This window comes from Vigna unguiculata, chromosome 10 (assembly GCF_037176805.1).
Source record: "Vigna unguiculata cultivar grain cowpea cultivar isolate G323 ecotype 2 chromosome 10, ASM3717680v1, whole genome shotgun sequence".
NCBI lineage: Eukaryota > Viridiplantae > Streptophyta > Magnoliopsida > Fabales > Fabaceae > Vigna > Vigna unguiculata.
This window is the reverse complement of record NC_140801.1, coordinates 49,517,922-49,535,766: the sequence shown is the minus strand read 5'-3', so window position 1 is coordinate 49,535,766 and position 17,845 is coordinate 49,517,922. Positions and strand designations below refer to the sequence as shown.

Sequence of the window (17,845 nt, the reverse complement as noted above, 5' to 3'; positions counted from 1 at the left end):
CGCAATGATCTTTTATGTGACAGTTCTAATTTCTTACTCAGATTTGGTGCATCTTTGGACACGCATTTTTAACTCACGTGTCTGCAAATTTTTATGTCAAATGTTAATAAAAAGACGCAAAAGCAACAATCGAAAGTAGCCTTTCCAAAAATTTTCCAAAACACGTTTTTATTCGTATCATATTGCTTCCTAAGTACAACCACAATTTTTTGCCACCAAAACATAATCTTTTGTTGCTTTTATCAAACACGATGTTGTAAGAGCCTCATAGGACAAGTCATTTTTAAGTGCGTTTTAAATGTTTTGAAGATTAAATTCATGACCATTAAAGATTATTCCATTCACCAATACCATAACTTGTTTTTTCTTTTTTCCAATCTCTTTTTTTTTACTTCATGACTTACCAACTAATCGAAGCAAGAAACATTATATAAACCTGAACATTCTTGAGTCTATGGTGGTGCTTTTGAATCAAATGAACTAAAAAACACACACATGAATCATGCTAACAAGCCAGAAATAAAAAAATCTTGACTAAATGTCTAAACGCAGAAGATTTGTTAAAGAAATACTAATATTATAAGATAAAGTAAAGAAAAACTGTAGGAATATAATAATAGTGATTTGATGAATAAGGTAGCGCAGCAAGTATTAAAGTAGGATAAATGAAGAACGTGATTCATGAAACCGACACAACTCTAGGACAAAACGTTGAAGTTAAAATAATGATGACAGCGAAAACGACCTCATGAATATCAAATACTGCATTCTCACTCACATAAATCATTAAAATTGTGATTAAATAAACCAGAAATGATGAGGGGTGATGACAGAATATGATATATATGATTATAGAAGTTATAATTGAAGCACTGAGCAAAAGCAAGCCACAGAAGCCAAGCCAAGAGAAAGAAGGCTCGGAAGCAAAAGTAGCGCACAACACAAAGTTTATCTGAAAAGCTAGAGATAAAAAAATAGATATAAGAATAAACGTCACTGAGATAGAAAAATGGGTAATATTCAGAAGGTACAGGTGGAAGAACATTGTGTGTTAAGGTGTCAACAGGACCAATGAGTTTTGGATATAAAGCCAGCAATTGGGGACTTCACTCTGACCACCATGATAGGAACTCCAATAAGCAAAAGCCAATTGATACTTGCATATCACAAAACACACACACACACACTCACACACTCTCTAAAAAAATCCCCTATCACCTAACTCACCTATCTTCAACTCAACCCCTTTAGTCTCAGAGTGTTACATACACTTACAGAACATGGAATATACTTATTCAGCAGAGGGTGCAGAGGCAGAAACTTACACCAGTAGCAGCACCACCCCATCAAGTGCCATGAGATCATCAAAGAAGAAAGCCAACAACAACACAAGAAGGTTCAGTGATGATCAAATCAAATCATTGGAAACCATGTTTGAGACAGAGTCCAGGCTTGAGCCTAGAAAGAAGTTGCAGCTCGCAAGAGACCTTGGATTGCAGCCACGACAGGTTGCTATATGGTTTCAGAACAAGAGAGCTAGGTGGAAGTCAAAGCAACTCGAGAGAGACTATGGTATACTACAATCCAATTACAACAGTTTGGCCTCACGCTTTGAAGCTCTCAAGAAGGAAAAACAAACATTACTAATTCAGGTACTTTAGATTTGTCCTTCAATTAGAATTGAAGTTTTAACTTCATTAATTGGCTTGTGGATATGAAGATTTTGTATCTGTTGTATCAGTTGCAGAAGCTGAATCATCTAATGCAGAAGCCATTGGAGGGAGGTCAGAGTAGGACACAAGTTGAAGCTGCAAACAGCATGGACAGTGAATCAGAAAATGGAGGCACCATGAAATGTGAGGAGGAGGAAAAGCCAAGCCCATCAGTGGAAAGATCAGAACATGTGCACGGTGTTCTGTCTGATGATGATGGTAGCATAAAGGTGGAAGATTTTGGCCTAGAAGATGAACATGGTCTCTTGAACTTTGGGGAGCATGCTGATGACTCCTTGACTTCACCAGAAGATTGGAGTGCTTTTGAATCCGATGGTCTCTTAGGCCAAACGACCGGTGATTACCAATGGTGGGATTTCTGGTCCTGAATGAAACAGAACAACCAGAATTTTTGTGAAGGAATATGTATGCGTATTAATGCTTCATGTTTGGTTCCATATTTTGCATGCAAATCTTCACATCTGGATGCAGCTAGTTATAGCTTCTACATTTTTTAGCAAAATTGACGTTTTTCTTTCTCTCTCTCTCTCACTCTCTCTCTATTGAACAAGTTTCCAAATACAAACCAAATTAATAAACAAGGAAACATCATGAAACGCGACCTGAGACAAAAGCAGAATAAAACCAAATTGTTCAAACACTTCAAGAAGGAAAAATCTTAATTATTAATGTCTGATTCACTGAGGTACATTGCTGCAACTACGCAATTTATGAAACTGTTATGTTTCGTTCTCTGAGGGCAATTTGGAACATGAAAGTTCGTTCACACCAGATGCTATCCAATTTGAAGGGCCAAGAAGTGTTCATTGCTTATGAAAATTGATGGCCAAATTGCAGCCAAAGGGCTATTCCAAAATTTAATTAATATTCAAAAGAAGACATAGAATATTCCATTATAAGCAAAAATAAATTTCATTCGGCATGTGAAATATCAACAAGCTCTTCAATGCATTTCAGATTCTCACTGTTACTGTAAGCTGGAGCTGAAATCCTGAAACATAGCATAAACCTCTGTTACACTTTCACAGCATAAACCTTGCAAGACTTTAACAAAATCTAGTGACTAAGAAACTCTGTTATGGCAGAAGAGGAAGTGAGAGCAGAAAAGGAACATATTGGCATTGATAATGAAAAATAATTTTTAAATAAACATTGTAGTTTATGACATATCAGTATTTTCGTTTTCACCTTCTTGCTTTTATTGTTATATTTTAGTTTGTATTATTTATCTTTTTTCATTTTAACTGTAATGTCACGAATCCTGTTTATGCCATGACTTACAAACAGACTTGAAACAGTAATCCAAAACTAAAATCAAATTCTTCTAACGAATCAAAGATTTTATAATGTTATAGAGACTAAATCAACTAAGTCAAAAAATAAAACAATAAATTCATGGAACCAAAACAAATAAAAAATATAAAGGTCAAATAAAAACGCTCATATATCATGAAAACTGAGTTATTTAAAAATATATATGGCACATGTACAAAATTTGTAGGGTTAATAATGTTTTTAGTCCATAAATTTTAACGTAAAATTAAAATTTGTCTATATCTGAAATTTTGATATATTTTGATGTTCAAATTTTAAAAATAATAGATATAATTATTTTAACTTAATTATATTAAATTTTTAACATAATAAACATGTTTCAGGTTAATATTTGAAGAATTTACACTATTTAGTATGTTTTCAGCTTCAAAATATATCAAAGTTTCAGATAATATAAATACCAAATTTCAACGAATTATAGTTAACCAAATTTTCTATAACACTTTCTTTTCTTTACTCATCTCCTCGTGTCAAGAAATCTATCGTGTAATCTTCTCCTTTGTTTTCTTACTTTTCTTCTTACTAAACACTATTTTTGCAGAAAAAATTGTAGAAAACAAAAATTTTCTAGAGAAAAGTATGAAATAAAAGTCAAAACTAGAGTGCTAGGAAGTTAGTTGGAATTCAGAAAAGTTAAAAATGTACTACATTTTATTTTTCTTTTGTTTTTTCTTGATTTCTTTTAGTAAAAGGGATAAAGACCACCAACGAATGTTTTCTACGTTATACAATGCTTCTGCTTTTCTAAATTTCTTGTTTAGTGCAAACCGAAATGCTTTAGCCCTAAAACCAAGCATGCCCTTTATGGTAATTGTCCGGGGAGAAAACAAAAAGAAGAGTAATTCTAACGTGTACCTTTAAGATAGTGTGCATGCACCTCTAACCCTGTAAGTAAATTATAATTTTAAAATGAAATATTTAAATTAAATTATTGCATTAAAAATTTAAAGTGATATAAAAAATTAAAAAAAAACACTGCTACAATATACTAAATTTTGTAAAATTAGAATTAAAATTTATACAAAATAACAATTATGTTAACTAATTAAGTTACACGTCTAAAATTTATATCGTTTCATTTGAATTTTTTTTTTTCATCATGTCAACACTAAACAAACTTAAGTCAATACCAAAAAGTAAAAAAGAAATCATAAAAATGAAAAAAAAACCGATAATTAAAACTAGAGTTGATTAAACTTACAAAAATGAAAGGAAATTAAATTCTAAATATTATTACTTTTCTCAAATCTAATAGTTACAAGATACTATTTTTGGCTAGATTCATGCACACAACTTTAAAAGCTTTAAAGGTACATTACAAAAACCCTGGTAAAAGAGTACAAATATATGGATTTGATGTAGTGAAGAATGATTAACTTTTGGAAACGATTAATTTTTATTGTTTTTACTATAAAAATTAAATCTTTTTAAAAAATACTTATATTTAATGTTCCGTGATCTTTCAAACTCGAAAATGAGAAGGATTTTGGATTCTTTGTTAGAATTTTTGATGTGCTGTTCTTTTATTGTCTTCATTATCGTTAATTTTAACGTTTTAAAATATATTAAAAATATATTTATATTTTTAATGTTCAGATGACAATATCATAAATACTGGTAGAGAATCTGGATTTTTGGAGAAGTGCATAATCGTGGGATGGAGAAGTGCATAATCGTGGGATAAAAAAAAGGAAAAAATGAAACACAGTAAAAACGGTGAATTTTGCATGTCTGAGTGTTGTCGTTTTGATGATGGCCAAGTAGGTATTGTATTGTATCTTTCGGTGCCGTTTCCAGTTAATTCAGTTTTTAGGTCATCATGTCCAATCCATTTCAATATTAAAGGCCATAAACACATTCTGTTTCAAGTACCAATATATTACTTATTTAATGATCTTCAAAATATTTAAATATTTTGAAATTTCAAAATAAATGCAAACCTGAGTTTGCTACCACCAATTTTCTCACATTTCAATTATTAAATAAGAAAAAAGACGGATATATATTTTGGTTGACAACATTAATTAGAATCAAAATTTGGTAGTTCCACAACTTATTTAGTTAGTTCTCCTGATTTGGTAACTTTGAATTAATTATTTTAATTAATAAAAGGGTGTGTTAGAGAATATGTTTCTAATACTGTCCATTCAATAACGTTTTCCACCATTAATTCCTACAAATTTTGTAATTTAGGCAAGGGACGACTACGTGTGGATTCTCTACCGACTCAAACTCAGATACTTGAAAACATAAAAAATTGCAAAATAGACAAAAATTAAAGAAGTATCTTTTTAAAATAAACTGAAACACGTTCACCTACATATCAAGAAATAGAGTCTATAGAAATTAACAAAAGTTTTTATCTCAAATCTATAATATTATCAAAGTTACACTTTAACTTTAAGTTGTGACTCTGATACCATGTTAAAAAAATTGATTTTAGACTTAAGTTAGTTTTCCAGAAAGTTTTACGTGTGGATTCTATATTGTTGATTGAAAAAATTATGATACTTGTAAAATTAAAAAGTTGTAAAAATACAAAATTATTTAAAAATTATTTTTCTAAACTAAACTAGATAAAACACTTTGCCTGTAAAAAAAAGTTTATATAAATTAACAATTGTCTTTATTTCAAATCCAAGAAGATTATTTAGAGATTTTAACTTAACTCGACACATATTAAAAAATTGATTTTAAATTTAACTTAATTTTATAAAATTAATCTGTTAAATAAGATTTATATCTATTTATATATCATAAAATTTTAACAAACATAAACAAAAAGATGCTAAAATTTTTTAGCAGAGTCTCTTAATGTCAATGTATGAAATGGATGATACCATTTTTATTTATTTGATATTCCATAATTAGACATAAACAAATTTATAAAATATAATCTTATTTTACAATTTAGTCTTATAAAGTTAAATTAAATTTAAAATTTATTTACTAATAATGATTGATTTTTTTTACTGCAAGTCTCCTTCAATTTTTAAGAGACATATACTTGTGATATATATAAATAAATAAAGAGGATAAAGTTTCGATAATAAACAAAAGACATAATGTGAAACATGTAGGAACAAAAACATCACTACTGCTATTTATCAGCAACAAAGAATGCACGAATAGCAAAGCAACAATTCAATAACAGCAATAATATTTCGGAAAATATTTTTTGACTACTTAATTTTGACAATTTTCTCTAATAATCTTAGGTGTTATTTTTTAAATGATTTTTCATTTTTTTTTCTCATTTTCAATATTCAAAAACGATTTAGAAGATAACACCTCATATTGTAAGAAAAAATTATTAAAATTTAGCAGTTAAAATAACATTATCCTAGTATTTTATATAGAACATCGATGAAAAATGCCATTTATGCAGGATTTTAAGAAGGCAGTTCCGTACTCATCATCATTTTCTGTTAAGAAAATGTTAACACTTTAAAAACCGATGCAATTGCATGCAATAAGAGTAAAGGAACCTGTTTGCAGAAGTGATTGTGAGTAATCTAGAGGGTGCATGATAAACGCTCACATTCATAACAACAGTGTAATTTTTGTTCACTTTAATAACAATATTCTTTACTTTTAGATGTTACGGATATGAGAAAATGAAGTTCCTATTTATTAATTTGTTCTCTTTACCATGAAAAGCAGAATAGAATGATATGCTATCATCAAAAGGTTGATGACAAAAATCTTGCATTTCTTTTGTTAATGTCAACATCGAAGAGAATAATCCTTCTCTCTCTGTCACATTGTTGACTGTGTTTGATGGTTTTAAATGTTCCACAACACGTGGATAAGCTACACTCTATTAGTTCGTAGAGAATAATATATAAATGTTGACATGAACTTATATATTTTGATGCCTTGTTTCTGACATAAAACAACTGGTGCATTGAAGCAATGTACTACCTCCAAGATTTTTCAGTTCCTGATATAGTTTATGGATCCTGCAGAAGATCCTTGAGAGTTTGGTCATTATTAGGGTTAAATAATCACATTATGTAGATGTCTTTTTTTCTTCTTTGGTTATCAGATGAAGGTATCTGAAAAATTGGGTGTGTATCAGTAGAAAATGCTGATATTCTGTGTCATCTTCTTATGCAGCACTTGTATTGTAGAGAATGTTCATATTCCATGACATTGTTATCTACTATATGTCTCAACAATTTTAGCTAACAAAGAAATCCTTAATGTTACCAAATTGTAGTTACCAAAAAGATTGATGTTTTACTTCACTGTCTTATAAGATTGGACACTGAGGTGAAGAAAGCTGGTAACAGTGTTGGTCAAAAAGGCATAGAAAACAACATTAAATAATACAGAAGAGACTAAATTATAAAAGTATACTTATTGTAACACATAAACAACAATTTGACAAATTGACTATAGAAAAAGTTGTTTGACACCGTTTAACGACTATTTAACAATTTGTATAATAATAAAATAGTTTTAATAAAAGTTAATTTTTATATTTTTAGAAAAAAGAGAAAATAAACAATAGGAAGGATACTTTCAAATAATAAAAATAAGTAGTGTCAAAATCTCAATGTCCTTAAGTAATTATTTACTGGTCTCATATATAAAAACGTTGAGCAATTATCAAATTAATATAATTATATTGCAGTTAGCAATTTTGTTATTTGGGAGATAAAGTATAGGAAAGTTGGTAGCTGAGTGACACGTTGTCAAAAAAGTCATCGAAAACTAACGTTTGTTTTTTGTCATTTTTTTTATAAATATACGTATAGAAATTAGACAATATTGCTCATACATTAAAATTAGATTGTACATAAATTAAAAATAAGTTTTAAAAGAAACTATTGGTTAATTTTAATTTATAAAAAAAATAGTTTTATTTTGATTTGATTTTAATAAATACTTTATAGAAGACTTTAGAGAGACCCTTAATTTCTATCTTGACGTGGTTTAACTTCTTCCATACATGTTCATTTCCTTGTCAATTTCAAAAGGATGGGAATCCTTAAGTGTGACAAAAAAATAGACTAATTAATTAATGTGTCCCACTTTTTTGTTGTTGCAATAAATATGTTCCACAATAATTATGTTTTGTGTCTCTCTTTCATAACATGATGTTTTCACGAGTAGATGTTGTTCACGAAGACTAATAATATCTTTTGCTTCTTCTTAATCAGCTTTTTTTTTTTTTTTTAATGTAAAAAAAACTTCTGAACTCATAGTTACTGAGATCAACCAGTTAGTTAATATATTGAGTTTTCAGTTATTTCGAAACAAAAGGAATTAACGTCCGAATAAACATATTAAAATTAGATCTTTAAAATGTATGTGAAATATTATTAATGATATTTGTAATCATCATTATAAAAAATTCAAATCAGTTTTTTAAATTGTCTTCACTCTCATTTATTGTTTACAAAAATTTACCTCAATATTACATACATATTTTGTTATTTAATTTTAATGTTTGTGAGACTTTTCCTAAAAAATATCACATTTAATGATTTTAATGTTATTTCCAGCTTCAAAGAAGCCCATATACAATTATTTACACAATAAAAGAAAGGGCTTTTTTTCTTATACCTCCCTTTTTTCTTTCTGCACCTCATACAGTTTGTAATTTCTAAATTACTTTTTATTAAAATTATAATAAAAATACTTGCATCTTTTTTTAATATTTTCTGTATTGAGTATTTCAAAAATATATTCTAAAACATTGATCTGAAATATATTAAAAAATATATTTTGAATTGTATATTTCAAAATATATTAGCGAAAATAACTTTCAAAAAAGATTCTTCTAAACCCTCCTCACTTCTTGCCCTAAACCCTTACCGCATCTTCTTCCAAACGGCGACGTCTTGCCTCAAACCCTTATTGCGTTTCCTTCAAACCCTCTCAGTTTCATCCTCTCCAAACCGCGGTCGAACCATCTTCAAACTCGTGGCCCTTTGAGCTGTTTGGTACGTTAACATGCCTTTCCATTTCCCTGGCTTTGTGTCCATGATTTCTCTTTTTCTGTTTTGCGAGTCCAATCGTCGAATTTTAATTTGCATTGCTGTGTATAAGATGTTCCTTTGGGTCTGTATAAAGATTTTGATATTTCATTTCATGGAACGAGTAATGTCCATATGAAGTTTGTACAACAAAAGAAAAAATCCAGTTTGTGTATATTTTCTCTTTTTGATTTTGATTATGTATGCTTGATATTTTCTCTTTTTTGTATTGGTTCTGTTTTGCACTACATTTTCTAGATTTCATTCAATCCAAGTTAGTCATAATAAATAGACTATTAGGCTACATAAATCATGTTAATCAAGGTTCATCCAGTTAAAAATTCTATTAAAATTCTCTAACAAGTTGGCCGATGAGGAGATTTATGTAAAATAACATCACTTATCTAGTAGTAAAAGTCATAACTGATGAAATTTATGTATAATTTTCTAGATTTCATTCATAACTTCTGTTGTGCTTTTCTGATTTTAGAATTTACCCATACTAGTTTCAAAACCCATTTTCTGATTTCCTCGTTTTAATTCTGTTTTAGTTCAGTACAGCTGTTCAGTTCAATTGATTTTAATATCTGTACTAGTAATGTATACATTGTTACCTTGGTTGATTTAGCACTCATCTTACTTGCTGATTTTGTTCTTTGACTAGTATTTGTACTGGAAAAAATAAACATGGCTCAGTGGTAAGCTGCTGCCACAAGGAGAGTGGTTTTGTTTAAACTTTCTGACACAGTTGAGATTTTATCAATGGAAGATCCAATTAAATGCACTTGTTTATAGGAATAAAATTCTCAAAATCCTTTTATTTTATGCAGAACTCATACCAGTTCAAAAATAAGTTTATTTCACCACTTGAATTAAAAGAAAAGAGTTGATTTATTTTTATTTTTACAATCACATTTAGAATTTTAGTTTATTACTATATGGATGAATTGTGTCGCATTTATGTTCATAGGCTATATAATAATTTCTGATTAAATTTTCATCAATACACATACAAAAGATGTTGTTTCTGTCACAATCAATAATAAAAAGAATTATTTTAATATGCGTTTTTCATTTCCAGTTTATATTTCAAGTTGTTTTCAGATTTCTTGTTTGATTAGAATGGTAGTTAATTCAGTTTTGATAGGTTTTTCAGTTCTTCATTGCATTTTCATTCCAACACTGCATTAGCATATCAGATTTCATTTAAAATCAGTTTTGCATTTCAATTTCATGATGCCTAGTTTCAATTTCCTGTTCTATATGCTTTTCACTGTTTCAGCACTAGTTTTCATTTTGGTTTTTCTCTTTGGTTTGAGCTTCTTGTTTTAGTTTCATTTTCTAGTTTCAGATTTAGTTTTTACATTGTTTCTTTGAATCATTTTCCTTGCAGTAGCTGCTGTAGTTGAGTCCTTATGAAATAAAACTGTCGATGTAGTTTAGTCTTATGATTTAATTATTCATTATGTTTGTGTGTCTAATTGTCATTGGATTTATTATGACAGGTGAGCACTATTCTTTTGGATTATTCTTGCTTTGATTCTGGTTGTCTTGCATCAAGATTAGGCCATCTTCTTCTGTCTAAAGTAGCAAGTTAGTGTTATTTTGGTTGTGAAACGCATTTACATTTACTTTTGAATTATTAGTGAACCAAGTATGTTTAATTCACTGTTTAACATATTGTTCTTTTTATATGGGCTAAATTCATTTGTAAGTGCTTCTACGTTCTAACTTCTGTTACAAAATGTAATTCATCTTTTAGCTCGACCAGTTGTCTTCTTTAGCTTGTAACAGTGGATGTAAACACCACTGTTTAACTTCTATGTTGTAGATTAGTTTCATCATGGCATTCTATCGTCCCAACCACCAACAGAATGGACAAACTGGTGGTGGAGCGAGGCAGGCTTTGGCCTCAATTCTACAAACTAGAGATGTGATTATTTAACTCTAACACCAGCTAAATTAATTGTTTTCAGAAAATTGACCTTTTTTAATTGTTAATTGGTTATTGAAACTATAATTTTATTCATGTAATAGTATTTTCAATTATTAATTGCTTAATGAAACTATGAACATTAAAGGTGATGGAGAAGGAGTGAACTAAATTTCCAAGGTTTAGTACAAAGTATATAAATGGTCTTGAGTCATTTCTTGATTTTGCTTACATTAGAGGAAGACCTTAAGGATGAGAGATGTTATGTTCATGCGTTAAATGTAAAAATTGTGTTTGGGCAAGACTAAACATGGTCTATGATCATTTAATTGTCTCGGGATTTCTAGAAGGGTATGATCTTTGCATTCACCATGGAGAAGAAATATACCTTTGCCTACTAATAAAGGTGAAGACATGATTGATAATGAAGATTCACATGATGATATTAATGCCTTATAGTATGACACATTTAGAACTGGGGTAGAAGCAAATGAAGGCAAAGAGGGTCCTAACGATGAAGCTAGAAAGTTCTACCAATTGATTAATGATACAATTTAAGAACTCTACTCTGGATGTGAAAGCTTTTCCACCTTATCTTTCATCATTTGGCTATACTTATTAAAGTGTCTTCATGGTTGGAGCAATTCTTCATTCACTTATCTCTTACAATTACTAAAAGAGGCCATGCCTAACTTGAATATTCCTGAATCTTTTAACAATTTAGTAAATTGTGTGGCCTTAGTAAAAAAAACATTGCCTATAACCTAAGCCCTCAACCATATCCTTCACGTCTAGAACACCGTTGCCAAAGTGTTGTCCAAAGTTTAGGCCACAGTCTTTTAACTTCAGTCCACACTTTTTAGTTGTTGTCTAAAGCGAAAAATGATATAGTGAAAGTGACACGTGTTGCATCAAATTCATGCACACATCAATTTTGAATTTGTGTTTGAGTTTGGGGCACCTTAATTTGTCAGTTGCTACCTTAGATACTTGTTTCTTATATGTTTTTATCTGCAGATGTGAAGAGAATATCAAGCTCATGGTGTTACTTGTTAGTAATCTTTGGTGAAATTATGCTCTGAAACATTATCACACTGATATTAGATATTAGAAGCCATTGGTTTCTGGCGATGTGATTTTTTTAAAATCATACACTGTATGTTACTCCTTTTTTTTTTCTAGAGCAGAAGCACTTGGGAAATGCTACTTTCGTATTGAGTGCATTGGTGATTAAGCTATAAATCCTTCTATAGGACCTTACCCTTGATCACCCAAAAAAGGGGCAGGGACACCCATAGAATATCTGATACTTGAACTAATTCAGGCGTACATTGACATGAAGATTAGAACCTTGGGCACTTGGATTTTATTGATTTAATTATGACTACCTTGGATATAGGTACATGTGTTGTGTTATGAAGCTATGACTATTGTAGGTGTCTTGACTCTTGATTGTTATTGCACCTCAAGCCTTTGCTTAAATGATGTATTCTTTCAAATCTTAGAAAAAATAGCATTATTGTGTACTTGTATAAAATTGATCTTCAAAATTTTCTGAATACAAAATTAGGGAAGAAATCATGACAGCAATAATAATTAAATTGAATATAGAAAATATTTTTCCTAATAAACTAGTCATTTGTATTTCTGCTGAAGAGAGTGTAATCCTCTCTCGTTCATATTATATATTTATTTCTCTTGCTTCATTTTCTGCATCTGATGGTTCTGCATACATCCAGGATGAAGATGTCATTGGTTCGACCTCTCTTGACAAGGCGAGGATTCAGCACAAGCTCTGAGAACCTTGTTGCTTCTGTGCTCTTTGAGAGACTGCCGGTGGTCATTCCGAAAATTGACCCTGTAGTTTACGCATTTCAAGAATTCTCGTAAGTTTATCTCTGATTTTGCTGACTTAAATATTATGCTATGCTTGAATAAAAAGAATTTCTAGGAAAGATAAAATGAATTGGGTAATTTGAGCTTCATTGAGTCTTGGGTTTGTAGTCATAGAAGAACTTGAAAGAATTAATCTTAAAGGAAGAAGATTCTTGTTCCATTGACTGATTTGAAACAGTACATTAATCTATACAGAGAACTCTAATTCTAAAGTAATAATTACAAAAAGATCTCTAGAATCTTCTAACAACCTCTAGTAATGCATTTAATATCAACCTAACAACAGAAGATATTATTTCATTTTTCAAAGAAAAATATGTGCTTCTGGAGGACTGTAGAGTAGGAATGGATGTCATGTTAACCCGAATTGTTCAACTTAGACTCTTCTCCTTTTATGAATTTGGTGATTTGTAAACTAGATGGAGGGTGATGTTTTGATAAATTCTAGTGATGAATTTCTTATTTTCCGCCTCCTCAAATTTTCAAAAGAGAAAATATGGAAAAAAAAAATTGTATTCTGGTGGATTCTTTTAGTTGTCATTTGATTAATCAAATGTGAAGAACCTGTTTTAGCAGTGACTATTATACTAAATATATTTTTTATTGGGTTAAACTGTTAGGTTTCGGTGGCGACAACAATATCAACGCAGATATCCTGATGAATTTCTTGACAAATCTGATGCAAGGTACAAGTACTCAAGGGTATGTCTATAGTTTCAGTATTTTGGTGTTTACATTTAATTAGTTTTGAAGAGAGAGATCGCAAGGTGGGATTTCAAATAGTGAGTGATCCATGTGTTATATTGGTGTGTTTTATGCTGGTTGTCGAAGGCCTAGCACAACCCTCATCCTTTATCCAGGCTCGGGACTGACAATGAGACCGCAGGTGCATTTAGATTGCACTTTTAGTTATAATATGTACGAAAAACTTATTTGCAAGTTTCCTGAGAGTTGAAGAGATAAATACTTGAATAGTAACCAACACAAAATATTTTTCTTTTCTCTGTTAAACTTATTTTATGTGAATACTCTCAAATGGATGTAAGGTAGGCATTTATCTATATACTCATAGAAAACTGAAAAGAACCATTGGGTCTATTGCTAATTATCTGTATTACATAAAACTTCTTTCTTTCCTTCCTTAGAACTAGCGAAATATGAAAACTAGTGTACAAGGTAATAAAGAGGGGAATATAAAAGACAATAGACAACTAAACAAAGGTAAAATATAAGTGTTAGAGTACAACTGAAAAATATCCAATTTTCAGTTTATTATATCTTAAGAGTATTAACAATTTCTCATGTCTGCCTTCCATATGTCCGCCTTCCATTTGTCCTTATTATCTCTTAGAATTGTATTCATATTTAATTAATTAGGTTTCATGATTTGTTTCCTTATTTAATTACTAGGATTATGATCTATTATTATTGTTATTCAATTTGATTAAAAACGTAACTCAATCCTATAAACCGGAATTGTAAGATGGGAATTACTGTTATTCAATCGCCCTGTAGCCTGTGATGTCAACACTCCCTGCCCCACACTTAGAACTGAACATTTGGAGCTTGGTGGATAATTGCATGTGCCCAAAGAGCAATACCACCTCCTTCATATCTATAGGAGTAAATCCTAAAGCATTGACAAATATGGGTGTGACCCAATAACAGATCTAGGATAAACTCCTCTCCTGTGTTAAAATCTATGACTTAACTCAATCATAAAAAATTAGCTTAGAGAAGGTAAGGATTGCCTAAGCCTTATAATGACTTCATTGGCCATATAGTTGATTTGGATCTTTTGCCAAACCTATAAAGTTAATGACGCCTTTAAGATTATTTGAATTGGTTCTGCAGATTTAACTCGGTGGCTTGGATTATGATGCAATGATTTAATATATATATATATATATATTGCGTGCTTCTCAATGTGTTGATATATACTTAAGATTTATCACAGCTGGCAATACAGATAGTTTCTTCTTTTCATATGTTCTCATCAAATTGTTATTTCCAGGGGAAAAGGTGATTATCAGATTGACTATGTGCCAGCTCCACGATTCACTGAAGCTGACAAAAACAATGATAAAAGGTATGCACCAATGCGAGAATTTCCAGAAAGAAAACAAAAAAAATTTAAAAAAGAAATAAAATTTGAGATATTGACACTTACCAAGCGGCATGAACGCCAATTTAATGAAAGGGCAAAACATCCTGTGATTTTTCACAAAGTTGGTACTCAATTAAGTAAAAAAAAATATTGAGAAACAATTAAATATTTGCCTTCAATATGAGGACTGAAGTACCGATTATATCTTCTTTTTAAATTTCTCGAATGTATGAAGGGAAACAAATGCTATACAAGAGCATCCATCATCTCAATACGTGTGATTTCTTCTATGAAATATTGGTTCTTTCTCGATCTCATCTTCCTTGGGAATGGACCAATGTCTATTTTCTGTAGCGTGTTGTTTAGTTACGGATAATAATTAACAAGGTTATTTTAGAATTTAAATTTCATTTCTACTCCCTTGCCTGCCTGAGTGGCGGGTGAATGAATTTTGCTTTGACAAATTGTTGATTATATAATTTAGACAAACTTGCCATTTGTATTTTATCTCGTACTCGCCAGTCTTTATGAAAGTCATCATAGGAATGTTTTCAAACTTAAAATACCCTTATACTAGGGCAAGGACCAATCCTCACTCTGTGACTTATTTGAATGTTGAGTAGACAGAGAGACACTTACCTACATTTATCTATATTATCCCTTTTATTTTTCGTTATTTTGAAGAAATGAATTTGCTTTCAGATATAATTTTTGCATGACTGCTCATTCTTTTACTCGTTACTACTTGTCTACTTAGGTCATTACAAAGAGCTCTTGATAGAAGACTCTACCTTCTCGTCTATGGCAACGCGCATGGAGCTCCTAGTGGAAAGCCTGTGTGGCATTTTCCTGAGAAAGTTTATGAATCTGAGGACACCATGCGCAAGGTGAACGTTGGCATATGGCTTTCCTTTTCTTTTTCTGTAACTTTTCCCTTTTAACTTTTTTTAATTTTTCAGTGTGCAGAGTCTGCATTGGAGTCAATCATAGGAGATCTTTCTAATACATATTTTGTTGGAAACGCTCCAATGGGCCATATGGTTGTGCAGCCTACAGAAGACCAGTCTGGATCCACATCTTATAAGGTATATTTATATGAAAATTGTTGTACTTCTGGTTTGCTTATGGAAGCTTCAGTTCTTTTAATATTCTTATTTATATCAATATATGTTGGCACTTTATTGAAGTGCTTAGGACTTTAACATGTTTGGTTATCACATGATTCCAAATTTTGGCTTTCCAGTGCTTCTTCCATTTCAATGTAAACATTGATTTATTTGCTTATTCTTTCTCTTTGCTGAAATCTTCTGCCAGAGGTTCTTCTTTAAGTCTCAAGTAATTGCTAAAAACAAGTTCAACATTGCAAAGTGTGAGGATTTTGTCTGGGTGACGAAGGATGAATTGATGGAGTATTTTCCTGAGCAAGCTGAATTTTTTAACAAGATGATCATTAGCTGATGACAATGGAGGACATTTGTTTTGTTGAAACAATTGCAAATTATCACAGAATGATAGTGAATGACCTTGAAAGAACATCAAACTACAAATAATGTTTCAGGCCACATCTCGATTTAAAGTTTGGATATCTATCTTTCCAGTTCAACAACATATCTTGTTTTTAAATTTCAGAGTAAATTGTTTTTATGTGTACCCACAAGTGCTTTATATCCATTTATTTATTTTTGTTGATAAAAAATTATTAAAAAAAAATTAATAAAACTATTACGGTAAGATAAATGATATTGTAAACATAAAAGAAGTTATATATGCATTCTAATAAATTTAGCAAGAAACAGAAAGTTTTGGTTATTTAATTTTTTTTAGAGGTGATGGTATTTGATATTAGCTATTGATGATATTTGAAAGATTGTGCAAACATTTTCATAAGTTCTTTTCCCTTTCCCTTAAACTTTGAATGATGGTTCAGTTATACAATTATTGTGAATTCTCGTAAGTTCACACCTTTAACAACATTTTATTTGTATAAATGTCGCTAAAATTTGAATTTACCACAACGGTTTCTGATAACCGTAGTTAAAAACTTCTCTTTAATAACAAATCAGATATTTTTTACGTAGGTGGTTTTATAATTGTTATTAATTGATGATGTGTAAAGCAATTTTTGTACTAATGTATTAATTTGCCGACGTAAATTTGAGTTATTAAGACATTTGATACTATCATGGATAATAATTAACATTGAAAGGCAATTTAGTCCACAATATTTGTAGATTTATAAGAAGAACTAATTTTATTTTGATTTGATTTTAATAAATATTTTATAGAAGTCTTTGTTGAGAACCTTAATTTCTTTCTTTACGGGGTTTAACTTCTTCCATACATGTTCATTTCCTTGTCAACTTCAAAAAGGATGGGAATCCTTAAGTGTGACCATAAATAGACTAATTAAATGTGTCCCACTTTTTTTGTTGTTGCAATAATATGTTCCATAATAATTATGTTTTGTGTCTGTCTTTCATAACATGATGTTTCAATGTTGTCATTATTTTCTTTAATACACCAGTAGATGTTGTTCACGAGGACTAATATGTTTTGCTTCTTCTTAATCAGATTTTTTTTTTTCTTGTAATAAGAACCTTCTGAACTCATATAGTTATTCACATCTAACTTGTCAGTTAACATATTGAGTTTTCAGTTATATATAATTATTAACACAATAAAACTAATCTGATTCAATGGGCCGTATCGGGCCTATTGTTAGGAGAAGGCGACGATTATTGGATATATATCGACCGAAAACAATTATGGATCTATAACTGTTTATTAGGCTTGGAGCAAAACGAAAAACAAAAGTAAAGAAATAAAAATAAATTATTTCAAAAACAAATTGTTA

At 30.3% G+C, this 17,845-nt stretch overlaps 2 protein-coding genes across 3 annotated transcripts; both read left to right on the top strand.

The window, feature by feature from the left end:
• The first annotated feature begins 1,193 nt into the window (after positions 1-1,193).
• LOC114165996 (homeobox-leucine zipper protein ATHB-12-like) lies at positions 1,194-2,251 on the top strand. Its single transcript, XM_028050646.2, has 2 exons — positions 1,194-1,652; positions 1,742-2,251. Exons 1-2 carry the CDS (start codon positions 1,281-1,283, stop codon positions 2,099-2,101), a joined length of 732 nt encoding a protein of 243 aa, XP_027906447.1. The 5' UTR covers positions 1,194-1,280; the 3' UTR covers positions 2,102-2,251.
• Positions 2,252-8,851: 6,600 nt separating this feature from the next.
• On the top strand, positions 8,852-16,641 carry DECOY (decoy). Of its 2 annotated transcripts, XM_028050759.2 has the most exons (8): positions 8,852-9,022; positions 10,561-10,648; positions 12,728-12,874; positions 13,505-13,570; positions 14,899-14,973; positions 15,749-15,878; positions 15,951-16,076; positions 16,306-16,641. In XM_028050759.2, the coding sequence occupies exons 3-8, from the start codon at positions 12,729-12,731 to the stop codon at positions 16,447-16,449; spliced, it is 687 nt and encodes a 228-aa protein (XP_027906560.1). In that variant the 5' UTR covers positions 8,852-9,022; positions 10,561-10,648; position 12,728; the 3' UTR covers positions 16,450-16,641. The 2 variants fall into 2 exon arrangements, with proteins under 2 accessions (XP_027906560.1, XP_027906561.1); XM_028050760.2 differs by lacking the exon at positions 10,561-10,648.
• The last annotated feature ends 1,204 nt before the right edge of the window (positions 16,642-17,845 follow it).

Bases quoted from the DNA above. Each gene is read 5' to 3' on its own strand.
- LOC114165996 (XM_028050646.2), top strand. From the start codon at position 1,281: ATGGAATATACTTATTCAGCAGAGGGTGCAGAGGCAGAAACTTACACC. The intron at 1,653-1,741 runs GTACTTTAGATT...CTGTTGTATCAG, and splicing joins AACAAACATTACTAATTCAG to TTGCAGAAGCTGAATCATCT.
- DECOY (XM_028050760.2), top strand. From the start codon at position 12,729: ATGAAGATGTCATTGGTTCGACCTCTCTTGACAAGGCGAGGATTCAGC. The intron at 14,974-15,748 runs GTATGCACCAAT...TTGTCTACTTAG, and splicing joins GACAAAAACAATGATAAAAG to GTCATTACAAAGAGCTCTTG. The intron at 16,077-16,305 runs GTATATTTATAT...ATCTTCTGCCAG, and splicing joins CTGGATCCACATCTTATAAG to AGGTTCTTCTTTAAGTCTCA.